Source organism: Coturnix japonica, chromosome 2 (genome assembly GCF_054131305.1).
Source record: "Coturnix japonica strain WE chromosome 2, WE-NBRP24, whole genome shotgun sequence".
Lineage (NCBI taxonomy): Eukaryota > Metazoa > Chordata > Aves > Galliformes > Phasianidae > Coturnix > Coturnix japonica.
The window spans coordinates 47,031,737-47,050,169 of record NC_140664.1 but is presented as its reverse complement, the minus strand read 5'-3'; the positions used below and the strand labels follow the sequence as shown (position 1 = coordinate 47,050,169).

General features: G+C 36.8%; 1 protein-coding gene across 13 annotated transcripts in view; it reads left to right on the top strand.

The window, feature by feature from the left end:
* PIEZO2 (piezo type mechanosensitive ion channel component 2) overlaps nucleotides 1-18,433 on the top strand; it is a 273,894-nt gene that overhangs the window by 86,157 nt on the left and 169,304 nt on the right. For all 13 annotated transcript variants that reach the window (XR_014942627.1, XM_085537509.1, XM_032442626.2 and 10 more), the window contains exon 3: nucleotides 9,996-10,121. Coding sequence is in view for 12 of the 13 variants with exons in the window: in XM_085537509.1 (XP_085393635.1) it covers nucleotides 9,996-10,121 (126 nt within the window). In the remaining variant the exon portion in view is untranslated. The remainder of the gene's footprint in view (nucleotides 1-9,995; nucleotides 10,122-18,433) is intronic.

Here is an 18,433-nt window from a genome sequence, read left to right as displayed (position 1 = left end):
GAATATACTTGTCATTCACCCCTAATCATAAGAATCTTGTATTTTGGGCAAATTTTTATTATGGTTCTAGAGAACCATTATAGTGATAGTCATGACTGCAGATTGGGCACTACATTACATTCAGAAGTCATGTAGCCATATGGACCTACAGTCATGTAGAAGTCTTCTACACTTGAATTTCCAGGCTTAACAGATACAAATGAATTTTTTAATTGTTTATCTTGCTTCCTTGCAGAGATAAGAAAGTTACGTATTCTTTGCATCCAAACTCAAGTTCCCCTGACTTGCAGTGACTTCTGAAGAGAGTACTTGGACCTTCTGTTACCCTTGATCATTTAACCAAAGGCATGAAATACAGAATCGTGGGATAGAATCATAGAACCATACTTATCTTTTGGGTGATTTTTTTTGTTTAGAGTTAATAGTCTGCAATATTTGAGTGTCTTTGATTGTTGTCTAACCTTCCGGGTGATGAAAATACCAAAGCAGTCATCAGAGGTACACTCTTTTCTTCTTCCTGCACAGTCTCTGAGAATGATAGAGGTAACTTTTCTACCCCCCCTACATGAAGGCTTGTAGTACACTTCATGGTAAAGAATTGAGTCATCACTTCCATTAATTGTGAAGAGCACAGGAATATCATCATCCTTCATATCCTTTGTGGTTTCCACACTTTATGTTACTCAGCATTCCCTTTAGTTTTTCTTTTGAAAAGGAAGCATCAATAATCACTGAAAAAATTCAGACCATGAAATCATCTGTACCCTATGAAACATGGTAATCCATATATTCCAGTGCATCATTTTACATACTACTCCACATTGATATTTTCTGTAAGTATCATTGAATTGTTTAAGTTGGAATGGACCCTGAAAGGTCAGTTAGTCAAATGCCATTTCTTTCCAAACCTAGATCTCCTATCATAGGAAAAAGTATTTAAAACTGTTCAAGAAGCAACCTGTTCTAGAAGAACATCTAAAAGAAGAAATGCAAATACTGAAGTTCGTAGTGCTTCTTGCAAGATTTGAGGAAGTTGTTCTCACCAGCCCCACTGTTATGTAGGGGATGATTCCAAATCCTTCTAGCAGAAAGGCAGATGTGTGAGAAATCCCAGTGACGTCTCACATTCTGCCCTAGAGGCCTCTTGGATCCTGAGACACTCCTTGGACAACAATTGTACTACATGTGTGCAGAATGTAGGTGCCAAATTCAGTTTCAAACGTTGAAGCAGTTTTACTATGTTTGGCTGCAGGATCCCCACAGTTTTGTTGTACATGGAAGAATGAAACTACTGATCCTCTTATGTCTACCCCAGAGGACAAAATGTCAGAAATACTAGATCTAGTTGGACACAGATACTACTAAGCCAATGTCTTGCCATGAATGCTTGGTTATTCTTAATGGAGAAACATGTCTATCTTGAAAAACTTCTGTAAAATCCTACAGGGATAAGGAGAACTGAAGTATTTATCTCTGAAGGCAGCACATACTTCCCTTCAGGTAGTTTTTAATTTCTGTATGAAATAAGTCGGTCTGTGATAAACTTAAGTCAGCATTAAGCAGTCTTCCTTACTGTAGGTTCCAGACATTAGAATAGGTCTTTTGGCTTTTTTGAGAAGTGATTTATGCAGAAGCAAGCAGATGAAACTTACAGTTTTTTAAAGTCTCTGATGTGATAAGAGAACTTTGAAGAGTATTTTATGAAGTGGAGGTCTTCTGAATGTCTAAACAAATATAAAAAATTTAAAGTACGTGGTACTTCTGGTAACTTCTATGCATACAATGATCACTCAGCTCACATTGCCACTTAATAATGCAATGCCTGTGATATTTGTGGAACCATCAGTTTAATGTCTCAGCAGAAGCTGAATTTTGAATGTAATGGAACAACATGCATGATGAAGTAGAACAGTGTTATTCTACTGTATAAAGCCATGACATAGTTGTCTTCTGTAGCTGTGACACCGTACTCTAAAGGGGATGTAGTATAACCGGAGAAGAGTTCAGAATTGGATTGATGGGGATAACTTAAGTATATGCAGCAGTGTCTAAAGAATGGCTGAGTAGGCTCAGACTCTAGATAGGAAAATATGCAAATGAAAAATTGTGTGATTGAAAAGTACAAAGTAATGCTTTGGATGAAAAGGATGGATAGAGAGGAACAGTTCACATTTTCTCGTGGTATGAGAACTAGGAAACATCGTATGAAGTAAACAGGAATAAGCTTCAGAAATTCTGTGAGCAACTGATCTGTGGTAATCCCAGATGAAGAATGTTGTATATACTGAAAATGTGTCTAGCTCAGAGTGAGGCTGAAGAAGCTCACAAAGCAGAAATTTACCAAATAAATCTGGTTCAGCTAATCTGGAAATGGTTAGTGACCTGGAGGGAGTGTTAAACTACTGGTATGCTTCCCCGGACATCTGCTTGTGGCCACTTCTGATCACTCTGAATGGACAATCAGTACATTTCTTTGTCTTGGCCTTTTCTTACCTGTATACCTTGCATCAACCATTCATTTTCTTCATAGAGGCTGCCTGAGATATCAGAGTGTCAATACTTAGCCTGAATTCAAAGTAGTGTGTAGGATTTCAGCATTTCAGTGAGTTCTAATCATCCTAGTCTAGGCATTTTATGCAATATTAAGAGATGTTACGATTTCGTCTCCTGAAAAATCAGATGTTTCTAAAAGCATAGAAGTTTTGTTTATAATTATAGAATTAACCATAGAATGGCTTGGGTTGGAAGGAACCTTAAAGATCATAGTATTTTACATTCATTCCGTTTCACACATAAAATGAATACTATACAGAATTTAACAAATATGAATAATTCTGTCATTAATAAGGAAAAAAAAATACTTCTGAACCTATTGCGACTGAGCTGGATGACAAATAATCACCATCAGCAAGAGCTGGTATGTCCCAAGATGACATCACTTCTGTTACCATGATGGTTCATTTCCTCTAAGAGTCACTGACAGAAATTTGTTCTTCTGAAATACAGCTCAGAAGTTTACTGAAAACTGACTTTACTGTTTCATCTAAAGTATTATTCTCTACATGTCCTTTGGTTTCTTCACAGATTTCTAAGATCTTCTAGGTATTACAGTCTTCTTGTTACCTGGTCTCCTCTTCAGGAGCTAATCCTCTCAGTCTAATCTATATTCAAGTTTACAACAATTTCCCAAGTGTGCAAGTAAGATTTATTAGTCTGCAGTTCTTCAGTATTTTTTTATCTACTACTCCACAGAATTACACAGAATTCACAACCTAATTTCTTAGGAAGTTTTTGCAGAGAAATTGAAAGAATAATGTATTTTAACTTTATTTTAACTTTTTATGTGTGCCCCGGTGGCGCAGTGGTTAAAGACGCCGCCTTGCAACACTGGGGCCCGGAGTTTGAATCCCCCCTGTGGCACAAGTGGTAGAAGTGCCGCTCTGCTACACAGAGGCTCGAAATCCCGGGGGCTGGACTCGATGATCTCTAAGGTCCCTTCCAACCCGCACGAAACTATGAAACTTATGGGTCCTTTATTGAATTAGAAGTTGTATTGTATTTTTCTAGAAATTAACTAATGCAAATTCTTAAAAAAGATGGTAGACCATATGCAAGACTTCTGCCTGTGCTGAGAGCATCTTGAGCTTCTGGGGAGTTTTCAGAAGGGTAGAAATTCGTAGCACAGTTTCCAGTGAGTTCAGCACTTAGTTCTTTGTATAGACATAGTCTGTTAGGGTTTATTTTGCAATAGCTATATTAGTCTTATTTACACAGCTTTCTAGCCTTCTCACTGTACTTTGCATCAAATTGTTTTCTGCTTATTAACACATGTGGTTAGGTATTAATAGAAAAAGAGTTATTTACCTCCCAGTAAGTACTGATTTTTTTATAGTGTATTTCAGAACTGTAGCAAATGTCCTGCTATTATTTCCCATCACTTTGGAGTTGTTTGGACTCTCTGTTGTTGAAGGAACTGAATTCCAGTTAGAGTTACCTGTTTCTTATGACCATGTGTAAAGTACATTGTAAGCACTGCATCTGACAGATAATAATGGCTGGATTAATTTGAGTTCAAAATAAATATTGTCTGCAGTAGAAAACATGGAGATTCAGATTCCTCACAGGAAGCAGATGGAAATGTGTTTTAAAACCTCAAATACTCCTGAACAGCTCTGCCTTAAAATTGCTCAGTGTTAATATGCACTAATATCTGAGATGATATTTATTTCCTGTGTTTAACTTGGTACAGTCACTTGTCAAATTGAGAAGCAGACATCAAGTAGCCATTGTTTGCTTTGAAAACATATGAGGATCATCTGGAAAGAAAAAGGAACGGCTAAGTTCTGAGTCTTTTCTGACAAATATTTTGTTAACAAAATGGGTAAATTGCCTGTGTAAACTTGTTGGTTAGAGATTATAACCAGCTTGAACGATGGTATTGTGTATTGATGCAGAGGATACAGCTCAGTTCTAGAAGTATTCTGGGCATGAAAACTTCTAGGAAAAACAGGAAATCCTGCAAGAAGCTTGAATAAGTAGGCATTTATTATCCCATGCAACACTTTTTATGTTTTCATTTCTAAATCATCATCATCATCTTTTTTTTTTTAAATTTTTTTTTTTTTTTTAAAAATTACACAACATTTTTGACTGTGTTTACCTGTGTCTGTTTGGCATTCATGGAACTGTCAGTGATCTTCTCTAAACTAACTTTTTTTTTTCCTTCCTAGAGCTCTGTAGTTATTAAAAGAGAGAAATGGAAGGAAACACATGAGTATATACAAGAATCTTAAAGGAATCTGTTTTATTAAGCTGAGTCTAGATGTTCTGATTATGCTTGCTGTGCAATGAAAGGATGACACCTTTTTCTCTATTTACAAAGAATGTCTGACTTAGTAAAGAGGAGCCAATATGCAGTTGCGTTCTGTGGTGGATTAGTGACTTGTAATTGCACATGGTACTGTGTACAGGGTATGCCATTGTCATATTATTATATTTTATTCTTACAATAATTATTCCAGGCAATTGCCTTCCTTTCTTTTTTTTTTTTTTTTTTTAATATACATTTGCCTCATTGTGCTTCAGCAATCAACTGGCCAAAACTTTACAGTGATATTAATGCAATTTTTGTTCCTGTATCTTTTAAAAACATAGCAACTACAGTTTATTGAATAGCCTTTTGAAGTGAGGAAAGCATCCATGGATATTTTTCTGTCAAACATTACAACATCTCTGAATGCGGGAGGAACTCCGTGATGACATTTTTTTCTGAAGATTACATAGAACCAACTGTAGTTTTAATCGCTTCTGAAACTTAGCACAGGCTTCAAATCAGGGCTCTTATAATTCATTTATCTCCATAAATAAGTTGTGGTATCTTGATGTACTTAAAAAATTGCTGATGAAATACTGAATTTGTTTTACTTGGGAAATTATGAGAGTCTGATTTTTTTGTTCCTGTGTATCTTTCAGGTTTGTTCATGGGACAGAAATTTTATTATCTTCCCACTCCTAATTGCCCCTGATTGTACTGTAGATAATGTTGACAGACTCATATTTGGAGCCACGGAGTAGGAGATTAGTAGAGTTTTTAGACTCTGATTTTAGTTAAGCTCCATGGTTCTTGACATAAAATCAAGTTCTAAAATTGCCAGCTGAAACAAATTCTATGGGACTGACCCTACCCATGCCACAGAACAAATTTTCTGCAGCTAAGACACTGGTTGAGAGATAGATAGTTTTATGTTTGTCATTAACTGATGAAATGGTTTATGAAAAAAAATTAATCCTGAAGTGTCTGTAATTGAGTATCTTTATTAACTGAAATGTCAGTAGTTCAGAAGACAAGTGTCCATTAATATTTACCACTCACTGTGTGCTATCAAAGATCATGTGAAAAATGATTTCTACTTTGATGTTTCGTCTGCTGTGAGCTGCATAAATAGTGTTTTGTGAAAAAATTGCTCAGGCGAAACTATTAAAGTAGAGTGCAGCAGCAGTTCAGGGTGCAACTGACTTGAAAAAGTCAACTGACTTGAAAAAGTTCAACATTAAGGTTATAGCTAAACCACAAGCTCGGTGCAAGGAGAGTACATACTTTCCCTTTGAACTTATCACTTTCTGTGTATAGATGCATGATGGTACTTGCCAAAAAAATCAGGATAGAGATGCGAGCAGTTTTTTTGTGGTGCCCCACCCAATGAATGAGAGTAACAAAAAACTTTGTAGAATAAAAGTGCACCTTGCAAACAACTGAAGAGTTTTCCATATGATAGGCTCTTTACAACAGCCTGAAGCTCCTGGTCAGATTTTGTAGTAATAGCTAATATATTTGATTCTTAAGTTGGTCTTGGTAACAATTGACCAGTTTTCCATGTCCTTTTAGCACATCCTTTTGGAAGAAGTTCTTAGGAAATTCAACATATTAAGTAGTAATAACTCTGTCATACTCTGTTACTGTAGAGAAAAGGAGTAGCAGAAAAAGATCACAGAACTTCCTCTCTAAACATTAGCATTCAATTTTTCTACACTGGATAAATGGTGGAGGCTCTATCTTTTCAAATAGTCAAGATACAGGCAGAGAAGAAATGCATGTGTTTGTTGACAGCAGCAGTCCCAGTTGGGCACATTCAAACAGTCAGCTGTACTAAGGATGCATGCCTGTGGCTGAGGGGACATGCCATCACTAATCCAGCTCTTGGCTGCATTACTTTTGGAAAATAAAAAATTGATTCCTCTGCCACGTTTGAAAAGCTTGAATCCCATTTAGTGTTGCAATTGGGCTAGCTAGAAGAAGATTAATAAAGCCTTTGCATTCTGACCACATTCCTGCTGGGTTGATGGACAAGATGACCTTTTGGAAGGCTCAAGAGTTTGGAAGCATGTTCCTTGTGTTTCTGAAGTGCACTGGAGGACGTTTCTAAAGCCAGGTATAGGTCCTACAGAGTACCATAAGGAACAGCACACTACAACTGAAAGCAGATCCATTTTTCTAATCATTTGTGCAAGTTCTGAGACATACTCTGCTCATTCACCTTGGTTTACTGGAGCTGGTGGAACCACAACAGTGTGAGTAAATTCACAACCCAGTTTGAAAGCTACAAATACAGGCGTTTTGTGAGAATATTCTTCCTATAACAACCTTTATGAACATATGAGTCTATATGTCTAAAAAGAAAGGAAAGCAATCAGTGTAGTATTTTCATTTCCAGTGTGAACTTTTTCCCTTTTTTCTTTCTACTCAGTCCTGTACAGTTAATTTTTTCATTCGTGTAGTTTAGAATTAAGTTTTCAGTAGAATGAAAAAATATGGAAGTAAAAATATAGACAAATGGGTTTATCCAAAAACCACTATAAATTGAAACTTACCCTTTGTCCAAATCTGTCACTTCTTCCTTGGCATAAATTACATATCCAATAATTCACTGTTTTTTCTAGCACTCCAATTTCTCCCAAGTTGTTGATGTCTCTCCAAAACTTTTGAGATCAGGGGCAGAGTATTTATTATTCTTCTCCAAAAACTTCTAGTTTCTGCTGTCACAGCTGAATGTGGTGCATGCAACGGGCTCATCAGTAGGGTCTTATGGTGGTCCTATCCTACTGATGGCCCACTGAGAACAGTCCTTGAGGAATGTTGTAATCTGCACTAAACATGCTGCCTTCCAGTAGTGTATTTCCTCTGCCATATACACTATCGAGCTGAGTCTTCATTTGTTATCGTGGTAATTATCCTTTTAAAATATTCCTTAACTTTGTGCAGATGTTTCCCTGACATTTCAGCATTTCAAGAAATGCTTTTTTCAACATTTTTCAGTTCCTAAAAGGAAGACAATCACAGTTAGTTGTTAAATCCATCATTCAATCTACAAATATGTTTGAACAGAAATGTTGGGTACATAGGGTCTGTGTTGTCAAATACTTTGTCTTCGGCTTTAAAGTACATTAAAAATAGATATATAAATAAATACATATTCAGATTATGCAGCCTGGGATCTGGTAATGCAGTAAAAACTACCAAATATTGAGACTTGCCAGTCATTGTATTTCATCACATATGACAGCACACTTAAAAACTGATGTAATAACATGCAGCTTGTTATATATTCTCCCTTCATGACCTTGAATATAGGAGATATTTTGTTACTTATTCATTCATACTGTTTGGATATTCTTGTTTTAAGCCAGGCTCTCAGGCCAACGTCTGTACACATGGAACAAAAAATGACCTCTGACATGAAGAATTTAAACTTTACTCTGTTCTGAAATGCTCTGCAGCCTGGATTGTCTCATTTCTGAGAACTCTGATGTCTGACCAGTACTCCGATCACTGGAAACCAGTGAATAGGTCATGCAAGCCACATACTTAGTGAATAGAACTTCCTTTTCAGACTTCAGGATTTCATACTTAAGCTTGCTGTTTCCATTTTTCATTTTGTTTGAATTATTCAAGCTTTTTATTTATTTATTTATTTATTTTAAGCAAGATCATCACAGGCATTTGGTAATAAAAATTTGCATTGTCAAGATAGCAAACATAACAAAAGTTTGAGTCTGATGTAGTGCAATGAATTACAAATTTTTCTATAGCGACAAAATCACATTTATCTGATTCTTTACTTTTAAACTGTGGTTTTGGCCATTGATGATATGCCTGAGATGTTTTGCCCTGATGGCCACACCGCTCACTCACTGCCCTGCTCAAAGGAAATATGACAGGAAAGGGGCTCAGTTGCTGAGATGAGGGCAAGGAGTTCACTCACCAATTACTATAATGGGCAAAACAGACTCATCATAGAGAGATTAAAGTAATTTATTGCCTATTAGTAACAGGCAAGAGCAGTGAGAAAGTGGAAGCAAATAAAAAAAATACAGTACAACACAATTGACTCCCTGTCATGCAGCAGTGAACTTATCAGCTCAGTAATCCAATTGGAACCAAAGCAAAGGTCAGTCTTGGTCATCACCTTCTTTCTAGAAGCTGCTAGCTATAAACTCACACAACGTAAGTATAAAAGAAACAGGATGCGTGTAGGGTAAACATTTCCCAAGTATAATCACCTAGTTGTGCCCTCCGTTGCCGTGGTTTTGTTTATAAACCCTTGTAAGAATTTGAGCAGTTTACCCTTTTCAATCTGTAAATTTATAAAATAACCCTCAAATGCATGATGTAGGTGGGATAAAATCTAGGTATAAGGTACTTAAGAAATAGAATTTTGTTGTGAATAGGTCAAGTAGGGTGTTTTGTAATGTTGTCTTTTATCAGCAATACAACTTACTGTTAATGCTGCATATTTTCTGAAATACTAATGGTTTACTTTATTCATCCTTTGCAAATTTGGCTGCCTGTGATAAAGCTGAGTGTTTCCTAGAGGATTTGTAAGGCATTTTCAAAGTCTTCATCAAGCACTTGATATTGGCTTTTGGCTATCGATATCCAGTAAATCATAGAGGAGCTAAAACCAAGTGTATTTGGCACAGCATTCTTCAGTGTGTACTGCAAATAATTTTCAAAAAATCTACTGCAGGAAGAGAAAGAGGGCAGTCTACACAAAGCAAAGCATTCACTTGAAAATTTGTCTCTATTTCTGAGCCAAAATGAGGTTCCCATGTTGTTATTCCTCTTTCCACGCCATTTGTTTTGGAAAGTGTAATTAGATTAATAGCTTTTTTATTTTTCTCAATAGTAGAAGTATTGTACATACTTTGTATCAGGTAACATGGAGCATAATGATATTATTTGTAGTGTAAAATTGCTATTTGAAGACAAAATAAACTATTTTGATAGAAGAGCAGAAGGAAATATCAGCAACAGTAATCAGTGAGTTTTGTAGTTAAAGAATACCGAAGGGCACATTTATGTAAGTCTGCTTTTAGATATGGCATTATCCACTGTTGGTGTTGTTTTGTGTTTTTTTTTACTGAAAACCTTTAAACAATGCTTAGAAATTCATCTACAGCATCAATAACTACATATATATATGTATTTTTTCTTCTAGGGCATACAGGACGATTATTAAAATCTCTGTGTTTCACCAGTCTATCATTTCTGCTGCTGCACATCATCTTTCAGATTACAATAAACAGTCTTGAAGCTGGAAGAACTATTGAACCTGGTTTTAACTGTGAGTAAAAGCTTTTAGCTTTTATTAGCATTTTAAGTGCCCAGATGCTTCAGTGGTTTGAGGGGTGAAGGGTTGATGGGAAGACACTTATCATCGTGCTTTTATGAATTTTTCTTCCTTTTTCTTAGTTTGTTTCCTTATTAATTTCTGTGACTAGGGCAAAAATTCTAGAGTGGTTTAAGAAATCAAGTGTGTTAACTCTGTTCCCACTAGATAAATGTTCTGTTTTAGTTTCGCAATGATTACTTTTAGGCTTTCTCAAAATTCCCTCAGAACTTGAGGTAGCTGAACTGTAGCCTTATTATTTAATAATTCACTGTACTAAAATAAAATGAAATATAGTAATAAAAAAACCTCTGCCCATATATTATGCCTCTGTTTGGTGGAACTCTGTTAAGCTGTTTGGTAAATTAAAAGTTAAATCTTGACCTCGAGATTTATATTTTTAAACAGTATTTCATTTTTCTTGCCTGTGTTATATAGGCAGAAGAATTTTCAGTTTTTATTTATATGTAAACTCTACTTATAAATATATTGCATGATGTTTTACATCTTCCTCTCTCAGGAAATGCTCTTCAATAATTCAGAAGCAAATGTACTTTACTGTGTAGAAGTTAATTACAGTATCTATGCACTGAATTGGATATGTAACCTCCAGGTAGAAGCTATTCGTACTTGTCTTGCAATGCTTATGATTAACATTTAAAACTGTCAACATGCCTTTGATAAATGTCCATTTAACTTATCCCAGTGTAGGCTGCTGCCATTTGGGTAAACAGTTCTGCTACAATTAAACACAAGAAGCATTTTGCGAAGTAAAGTATTTCACTTAACGCGACAAAATCCAAAGGAAACTTGGAGTGTGCATTACAATTTTGCTTTTAGCTGAAAACCTTTCTTGATAAAAAAGGCATGACCGTGTTTATATCAGTCGTAACAGGAAGACTGCAGGCTTTGTCAGTTCACGTCAGACCTTCAGAATCAAAAAGCATATTTTCTTTTTTTCCAGAAATGCCTAGTATTGATAGAGTGAATCAGATGAGTTGACTACTTCTCATATCTAAACTTCTTATAGCAAAAATACATGCTTTCTATTTAAATTATAGTGAATTGTATCAGTGTTAGAAGCTGTTTGTATGGGTAGAGAGTTCCTAATCATCCAAAATGGGGATGTAGCCACATCACTTTTTCTTTGTCCTGCAGTGGGAACTGGGTTGTACAGTGGAATCCCACTTAAATGATTACTTTATTCTCAAGAGTCCACTTCTGCGGGAAGGAAAGAGAGGACATACTATTTCTGTCTGCAATTAATATTGCTAAACTCAACAGCTTCTCTTCTAGATGCTATAATAATTATTTCCTTACATGCAACCTCATAGGACAGTGAGTGTGGATGTAGTAGTAAAATGAAGGTGCCACAGGCTGATCTCCAGCACTGAGTCCAGTTAGCATGAAATGACCCCCATCCTACCCTGCTGGGAGTGGTACTTGTCACATGTAAACTCCCAAACATTGACTGACTTGTTTGAGGGAAAAACTGTCTGACAGAAGTTGTTCAAGAGGCTGTTTTAACAGTCTAGCCATACAAAAAAATCAGTTGAATTTCAGTGCCTCGATATGTGTGCAGAGTGAACTGGCACCATTTTATTTAGTGTTATGGCTGTAGTCGGTCAGCTTCAGATGAAGCCAATGAAGAAGGGAACATGGTACTGGACCTGCCGGGAGCAGAGGAAGATGAAGAAGATATAAGGGATGTTGTGGATGAAAGAGACAGAAAATACCAAGTCCTTTGTTAGATCAATTGATAACATAAATTATTATTGTTAAGTGGCACCAGAGAATATGTGGTACTGTGAATGTGAGGAAAAGAAAAAAACACCCACTTCGGAAAGTACTTGGTAGAGTTTCTGCTTGTAATTATTTGGTGACAACAGCCCTACTATATTTCCTGTTCCCTAGCTATATGAATAATGCTCTGCAAAATTGACTACAGCAGTGTGCTAAGCCATAGCTGGAGAAATGACAGCACCATGCCCATAGAGTCTGTGTAATGTTATGATCTCTGCCTGTTAGAGTTAGCTGTTAATGTTTATTTAACTATTTTCACTCAATAAGAAGTGCAGAAGTGTGGACTAGAAGACTGGAGTTTTCTGTTTCCCTATCCAGATCAGGATCAACTGTTATGAAACAGTTTTTATAGCTGTTTGTTTAGTTCCTAAGCCCTGTATGCCCTTCTGGAAATATTATATAGTCTCTTCTGATCCTTATCATAATGGAATTTGTTACTCCCTTAGTAAAAATATCTTATCCGTCACCTTCAATGTACTGTAGAAATGGAGGATAAATTTCTATTTCTTTTATGGTTCCTGTTAAGTTCTTGAATACTACACTCATGTCTGTCATATATAGTCCTTTCATTCTCTTCTTTTTATAGAACTTCAGTCCCTCCAAACTTTCTTCATAGGTCATGTTTACTTGCTGGTCTACCTCTGTTCGCTCCAAGTGATCCATGTACTTCTTGAGGTCCAGTGCCCAAAAAAAGGCAGTAATTTCACAGAGTACATGATGAATATAACAATTGCCCACTTGCATACAACTGAAGCTTCTTGTTTATGTGTTACTACATGGTACTTATTCATTTATTTATTTGCAATTGGTGGTGTCTCACACTTTATTTTTAATTAATTGTAATGGAAAAATCATTTTCTGCAAAGCAGATATATATATTTTTTCCTTATCTCATATTCACATAAGCCCTTCGTATATGTGTGCTTACCCACATTTTTCCAGGATGCTTTTGTTTAACAAGACTCTTCTGAATTCTGTCTTCCGATTTGTTCATCATCCCTCATTAAGGGAACACCTGCAAATGCCACCATGAAGGATTTATGGTTATATATACATATATTATAAGAGCAAAGTAGAAAGTAGAATTTTTGATAGACTGTTAAGCATTGTGCTCTTATCTTGGAGTTATTAAAAATGAACTGATAGTGTTTAGAATAAGTGAGTCTTGGAATGTTTGGTTTCTTCTCATTTTTTCATCCATCATTCATTTAGTGTCTACACCTTCTCTTTCAGGCTGGCTCCAGAAACATCTGTAAGCTGATAACATAACGAGTGGATGTGTACTGATGGGTTGATAGAGGTGTTTAAAAATGTTCAGCTAACCATGGGGTTGGGGTTGGGGGGGGGTTATTTATTTATTTATTTATTTTGTTTAGTTTGTGTTTTTTTTTTCAGGATCTTCTGAATATTACTTAGCACTAATTGCTCCTAGGAGTCCTCTTTATCTTAGTAAAACATTTCTAGTTAGTTATAGATGGATTGATTAGAACTAATATTAAATACCTCCTAAATAGAGTGTTTCAAAATAATCAGAGTTCATATAGTAGAGAAGGAAAACAATAAATACAAGTGTGAGCTGTGGTAAACTTAAGCAACTGAGAGCAATTTAATCAGTTTTGTTTCAGTGATATTCCCCTATCCAGAATCAGATTTGAGATTTAGTAGTACTCATGCTATAAGACGTAGATTTCATTAATTAAACTTTTACTCCTGATGGAATAAATTCCTAATAGTTAGATTAAGCAATATCAGCTGCATACAGAATCTGTGAGATGGGAAGTGAAAAATTAGGTTACAAGGTAACATAGAGTCTCATTCTTCAGTAAGCATGCTATAATACTTTCTTAAGACTATATTTAAACAATTTTTAAAATGACATTTCCACCAGTAACAGCAATGTTTTCTATGATGATTACTTTAAACTTTCAGTTGTTGTTGTTTTTTACTACTTAAAACACCAGTCCTTAGAAATACAATTAAAAATAGTGTTTTTTATATGATGTATTTTTAATCAACGTTAATTTTGGATTCAGTGTTTGTTAGAATATCAAAGTGGTCATTCACAGCAATTCTGGATATTTTTATTTTACATCAAATAATAGAACTACTGGATCTCTAATAACTAGAAACTATTTTTTAAAACTGCGTACAGTTCAGAAGTTTTATCTACTGAATTGTTACATGTAATAAAAAGGAGAATAGACTGAAATAGAATTAAAGCTTTACTAGATAGCTTCCCTATTAGACTATGGGAACTAAATTCAGATTATTCCCCATCCCCAACATATCAAACATATGCATGTCACCTTTTTGGAATTGTAATAACTTTCTGCTTTATATATATTTAAATGATGTATTGGCCAAATGTCCATCCTGTGTTTGCATTATTACCAGTGTGTCCCTTGGAGCCTTTGGTTATGTTAGAAAGCAGAGATATCCAGTACAAACAAATTAGGTTTCTTACTGAAAGCTGAAACCCAGGATTGCAGTTGATCTTTCCCAGGAGTGAGTACCAGGTACCTAGTGAGATTTCATTTTTTCTGTATCCTGAGAAGTTGCTAGATTGTGTTTTTGTGGGGCATGAGGGGCAGGAAGAGAAAACTGGAGGTTTTCTTTGCTGGTAGAAAAAAAGATGCAGTCTTGAATGTTGACATTAGATTTTTCAGGCAATGAGAAATTCTTTTCTTTCAACAAGATAAGCTGAAAACGCTCCCAGATGACCAGTTAATATAATTTCTTTTAAGAAATGAAAGGGAACTGTGAAAGCTACTGTTCTTTACTAACTGTTAATCTATGGGTTTGTCCTTCTTAGCCCAAGCAATATGTCGATTCTTTGAGATACTTCCCTCTGCCTGGTGCTGTGTGGATTGAAAAATCCTTGCTTTGGTTTAGCATGTAAACACATATAAGAAAGGACTTCTCCACCAGCTACCAGTGCTCCTGGTGATCTGGAGAGGTCCCGGAGGATTGGAAGCTTGCTGATGTGACTTCCATCTACAAGAAGGACCAAAAGGATGATCCGGGGAACTACAGGCCTGTCAGCCTGACCTCAGTGCCAGGGAAAGTTATGGAGCAAGTCATCTTGGGTGAGATCACATGGCACAGATGGGGCATCCAGGGTATCAGGCCCAGCCAGAATGGGTTCAGATGGGTTCTGGCCCAGCCAGAAGGGCAGATCATGCTTGATCAACTTCATCTCCTACGACTGGTGACCAGTCCGATAGTCAAGGAAAAGGCTGTTGATGTTGTCTACCTAAAATTCAGCAAAGCCTTTGATGTGGTCTCTCACAGTATTCTCCCGGGGAAACTGACTACCTGTGGCCTGGACAGCTGTACCTTCTTTTGACAAGGAACTGGCTAGAGGGCTGTGCCCAACAGGTAGTGGTTAATGGAGTTAAGTCTAGCTGGCGACCTGTTACAAGTGGTGTCCACCAGAGGTCGGTACTGGGGCCCATCTTGTTTAACATCTTCATTGATGACCTGGATGAGGGGATTGAGTGTACCCTCATTAAGTTTGCAGATGACACCTAGTTGGGAGGTGGTGCCAATCTGCCCGAGGGTAGGAAGGGCCCTTTAGAGGGATCTGGATAGGCTGGATCACTGGGCTGAGGTGAATGGGATGAGGTTCAACAAAGCTAAGTGCTGGGTCCTGCACTGGGACCCTGCTGGGATTGTTCAGTGTGGAGAAGAGGAGGCTCAGGGGAGACCTCATTGCACTCTACGACTTCCTGAAGGGAAGTTGTGATAAGGAGGGGCTTGGCCTCTTCTCCCAGGCAGCAAACAGGACCCAAGGACATGGCTGCAAGTTATACCAGAGGAGGTTTAGATTAGACATAAGGAAAAACTTTTTCTCTCAGAGAGTGGTCAGGCACTGGAATGGCTGCTCAGGGAGGTGGTGGATTAGCCATTCCTGGCAGTGTTCAAGAGGCGTCTGGATGAGGAGCTACAAGATACATTTTAGAGGCTTGTCATAGCAACGATAGTGGGAGGATGGTTGGATTAGATGATCTTGTAGGTCCTTTCCTGCCTTGTGATTCTATGATTCAGTGATTATACAAGATCCTGGAAATGTATGTAGTTGTACAGTATTACCAATAACCTTTTCTGACTGTTGCTTCAGTCTTACCAAGAGTCAAGAATTTATAGCATCATGCAGTAGATCATGTGGAACACACCCTAAGACAAACTTTTTATCACAAAAAAGTTTTACTGTGAGATTTTTTATTTTTTATTTTTTTCATGACCAAAGAGAAATTAAAAAGCTACAATAGTTTATTCTGCACATAAAAGTCAATTTCACTTTAATCCAGTACACACTGAATGTCAACATTGCTTCAACACTTCTGGTGTTACTTTATGCAGCCAGGAAATTTATGACTGAGGAAACAGAAGCTTCTGTAATTGCTTCTTAGGCATGTATGATAAGTCCTGCTTAATTTCCTAAGGAGTGTTAGTGCATAACAGTTCAGAAAGTTGCTATTCATTGTACTGACTGCATCTTTATTTCTAGACTCACAGGCTGCCATGTGAAAATCCAGCAATATTCTAAACATATATATATTTTTTTCAGTGCTGACATATAATACCTTCTGCATGATGTATATAATCACGCAGGAACGATTTTAGTATATCATACTTTCCTTTAAGATTGTTTTTTTTTAAAATAAATAAATAAATAAATCCTGTACTCCAGGTTACGTACATACAAATTCACTCTTTTCCTGACGTGAAACTATTTACCCTGAATGTGACATGAGTTGAAAAAGGCTATTTGTTTGGGTTTTTGTCTGACACTGATTTCTGGATACTTTCTTAGAGTTTATAATTCTCCTCTTTGTATTCCTGATGTAGGGGAAGAAGAATCATGCGGTATGCTCTGAGGTTGTACATTGTGACAAGTGTCAGTAAAATCAGACAATTCCAGAGTAAAATAAAATTAAAAAAAAAAAAAATCAGTACAGACTGAAGCTTTGGCTGAAGTTTTAGGAAAGGTTTGGACTGAAGCAGAAAAATTTATGTGACGCAGGGGTCATCCTTCTTACTGCCAGACAGAGTTTGTGTTTTTGACAGTCAGATCTGCGTTGAAGAGAATTGTTGGGAAGCCACTGGGTGCAGCATGTAGATTGTTTCTGAAACTAGTGTGCTTCCAAATGTGCGCTAATGTTCCACCAAGGGAAGCACCCAGTGGACTTGCTAATGCTGTGATGCTGACTTGGGCAGTTTTCTTTGCCATGTCAAAAAAAAGAAAAGAAAAAAAAAAAAAAAAGTGGGAGGATTAAGGCCAGCTTTGAGGCACACAATAAAACATAACACAGTAGGGGAAGGCAAAGAAGAAGGGTAGTTCTTGTTTATTTGTATTCATGGTCAATTCTCTTGGTAAATTAAGAAGCCAGTGTGTGAAAAGGAGCCTTGTATGTTTTTGTAAGTAGCTGTTCTGTTGTTTATCAACTAATTATATGCTTGGGCCTCCTATGAAAATCTTATTAGAATGCAATGGAAGCTGCTTTTAAATCCCAAATTACTGGCAAGTCTGTTTACATGTTGAGAAAGGTTTTGAAGACCAGAAAAGTCATAAGCAGGCTGTTCACATGGTTGGTTTCAGAGCTGTATGTCCTTTTGCAGGGATAGGCCTTACACACCAATACTACTATTTTGGGATTGTTTTGGATCATCTGCAGTGTTTTGTTGTAGTAGTGAGTATTAAGACCAATGCTGTAGTGCTATAGCAACCAGCATCTCTTTGCTGATACAGGACATCATGTTGAAAAGCTCTCTTGCAGATCATCCAAATCACTCTCATAAATATTTCAGGAGGCATTCTTTTGGAGTTACTGTGCAGGAACAGGAAACCATATATTTGTGCATTGAACACTGTTTAGAAAAATACTTTCCACTGAAAATAATTTCACTTCAAATTGAGATAAATCTTTGGAAATAGGCTGTTAATATCTTTACCTATTGTTTTTTCTTCATTTTGAGTATTTTCTAGAAACTCTGATTTGCTAGGATGATGCTGTGAGGCTTTGTATGTATTTACACTGTAAGCTAGAACAGGTTTTTGTTCCTGGATCCAAACCTTTGGGCTTGAACCTGCCATGCCTCATGATGCTCTGTGTTGGCAGTGTGCTGTGAGCCTCACCTGGGAAGGGAATGGCAAATCTGAGTTGAGGTGATGACAGCTGCTGACCCATGCAGCTCTGCCACAAGTGAGTCCCTAGCTGGATGTCCCAGATACAAGGTGAGCTGACTGTGGGTGGCAATGTAGACTGATGGTTGCTCAGGACAAAAGGCAGGTCTTGACTCAAGGTTAACATCAGAAGAATGGACTGGGTTTACTGAGCAGTTGCATGAAATCTGTGGTATAAGATAAATTACCACGATACAAAGAAAAGGATGTCATTCACATAATATAGCATGGAGACATCTGCAGAGAAAAAGTTTTCTTCACAGGCTTGGACTTACAG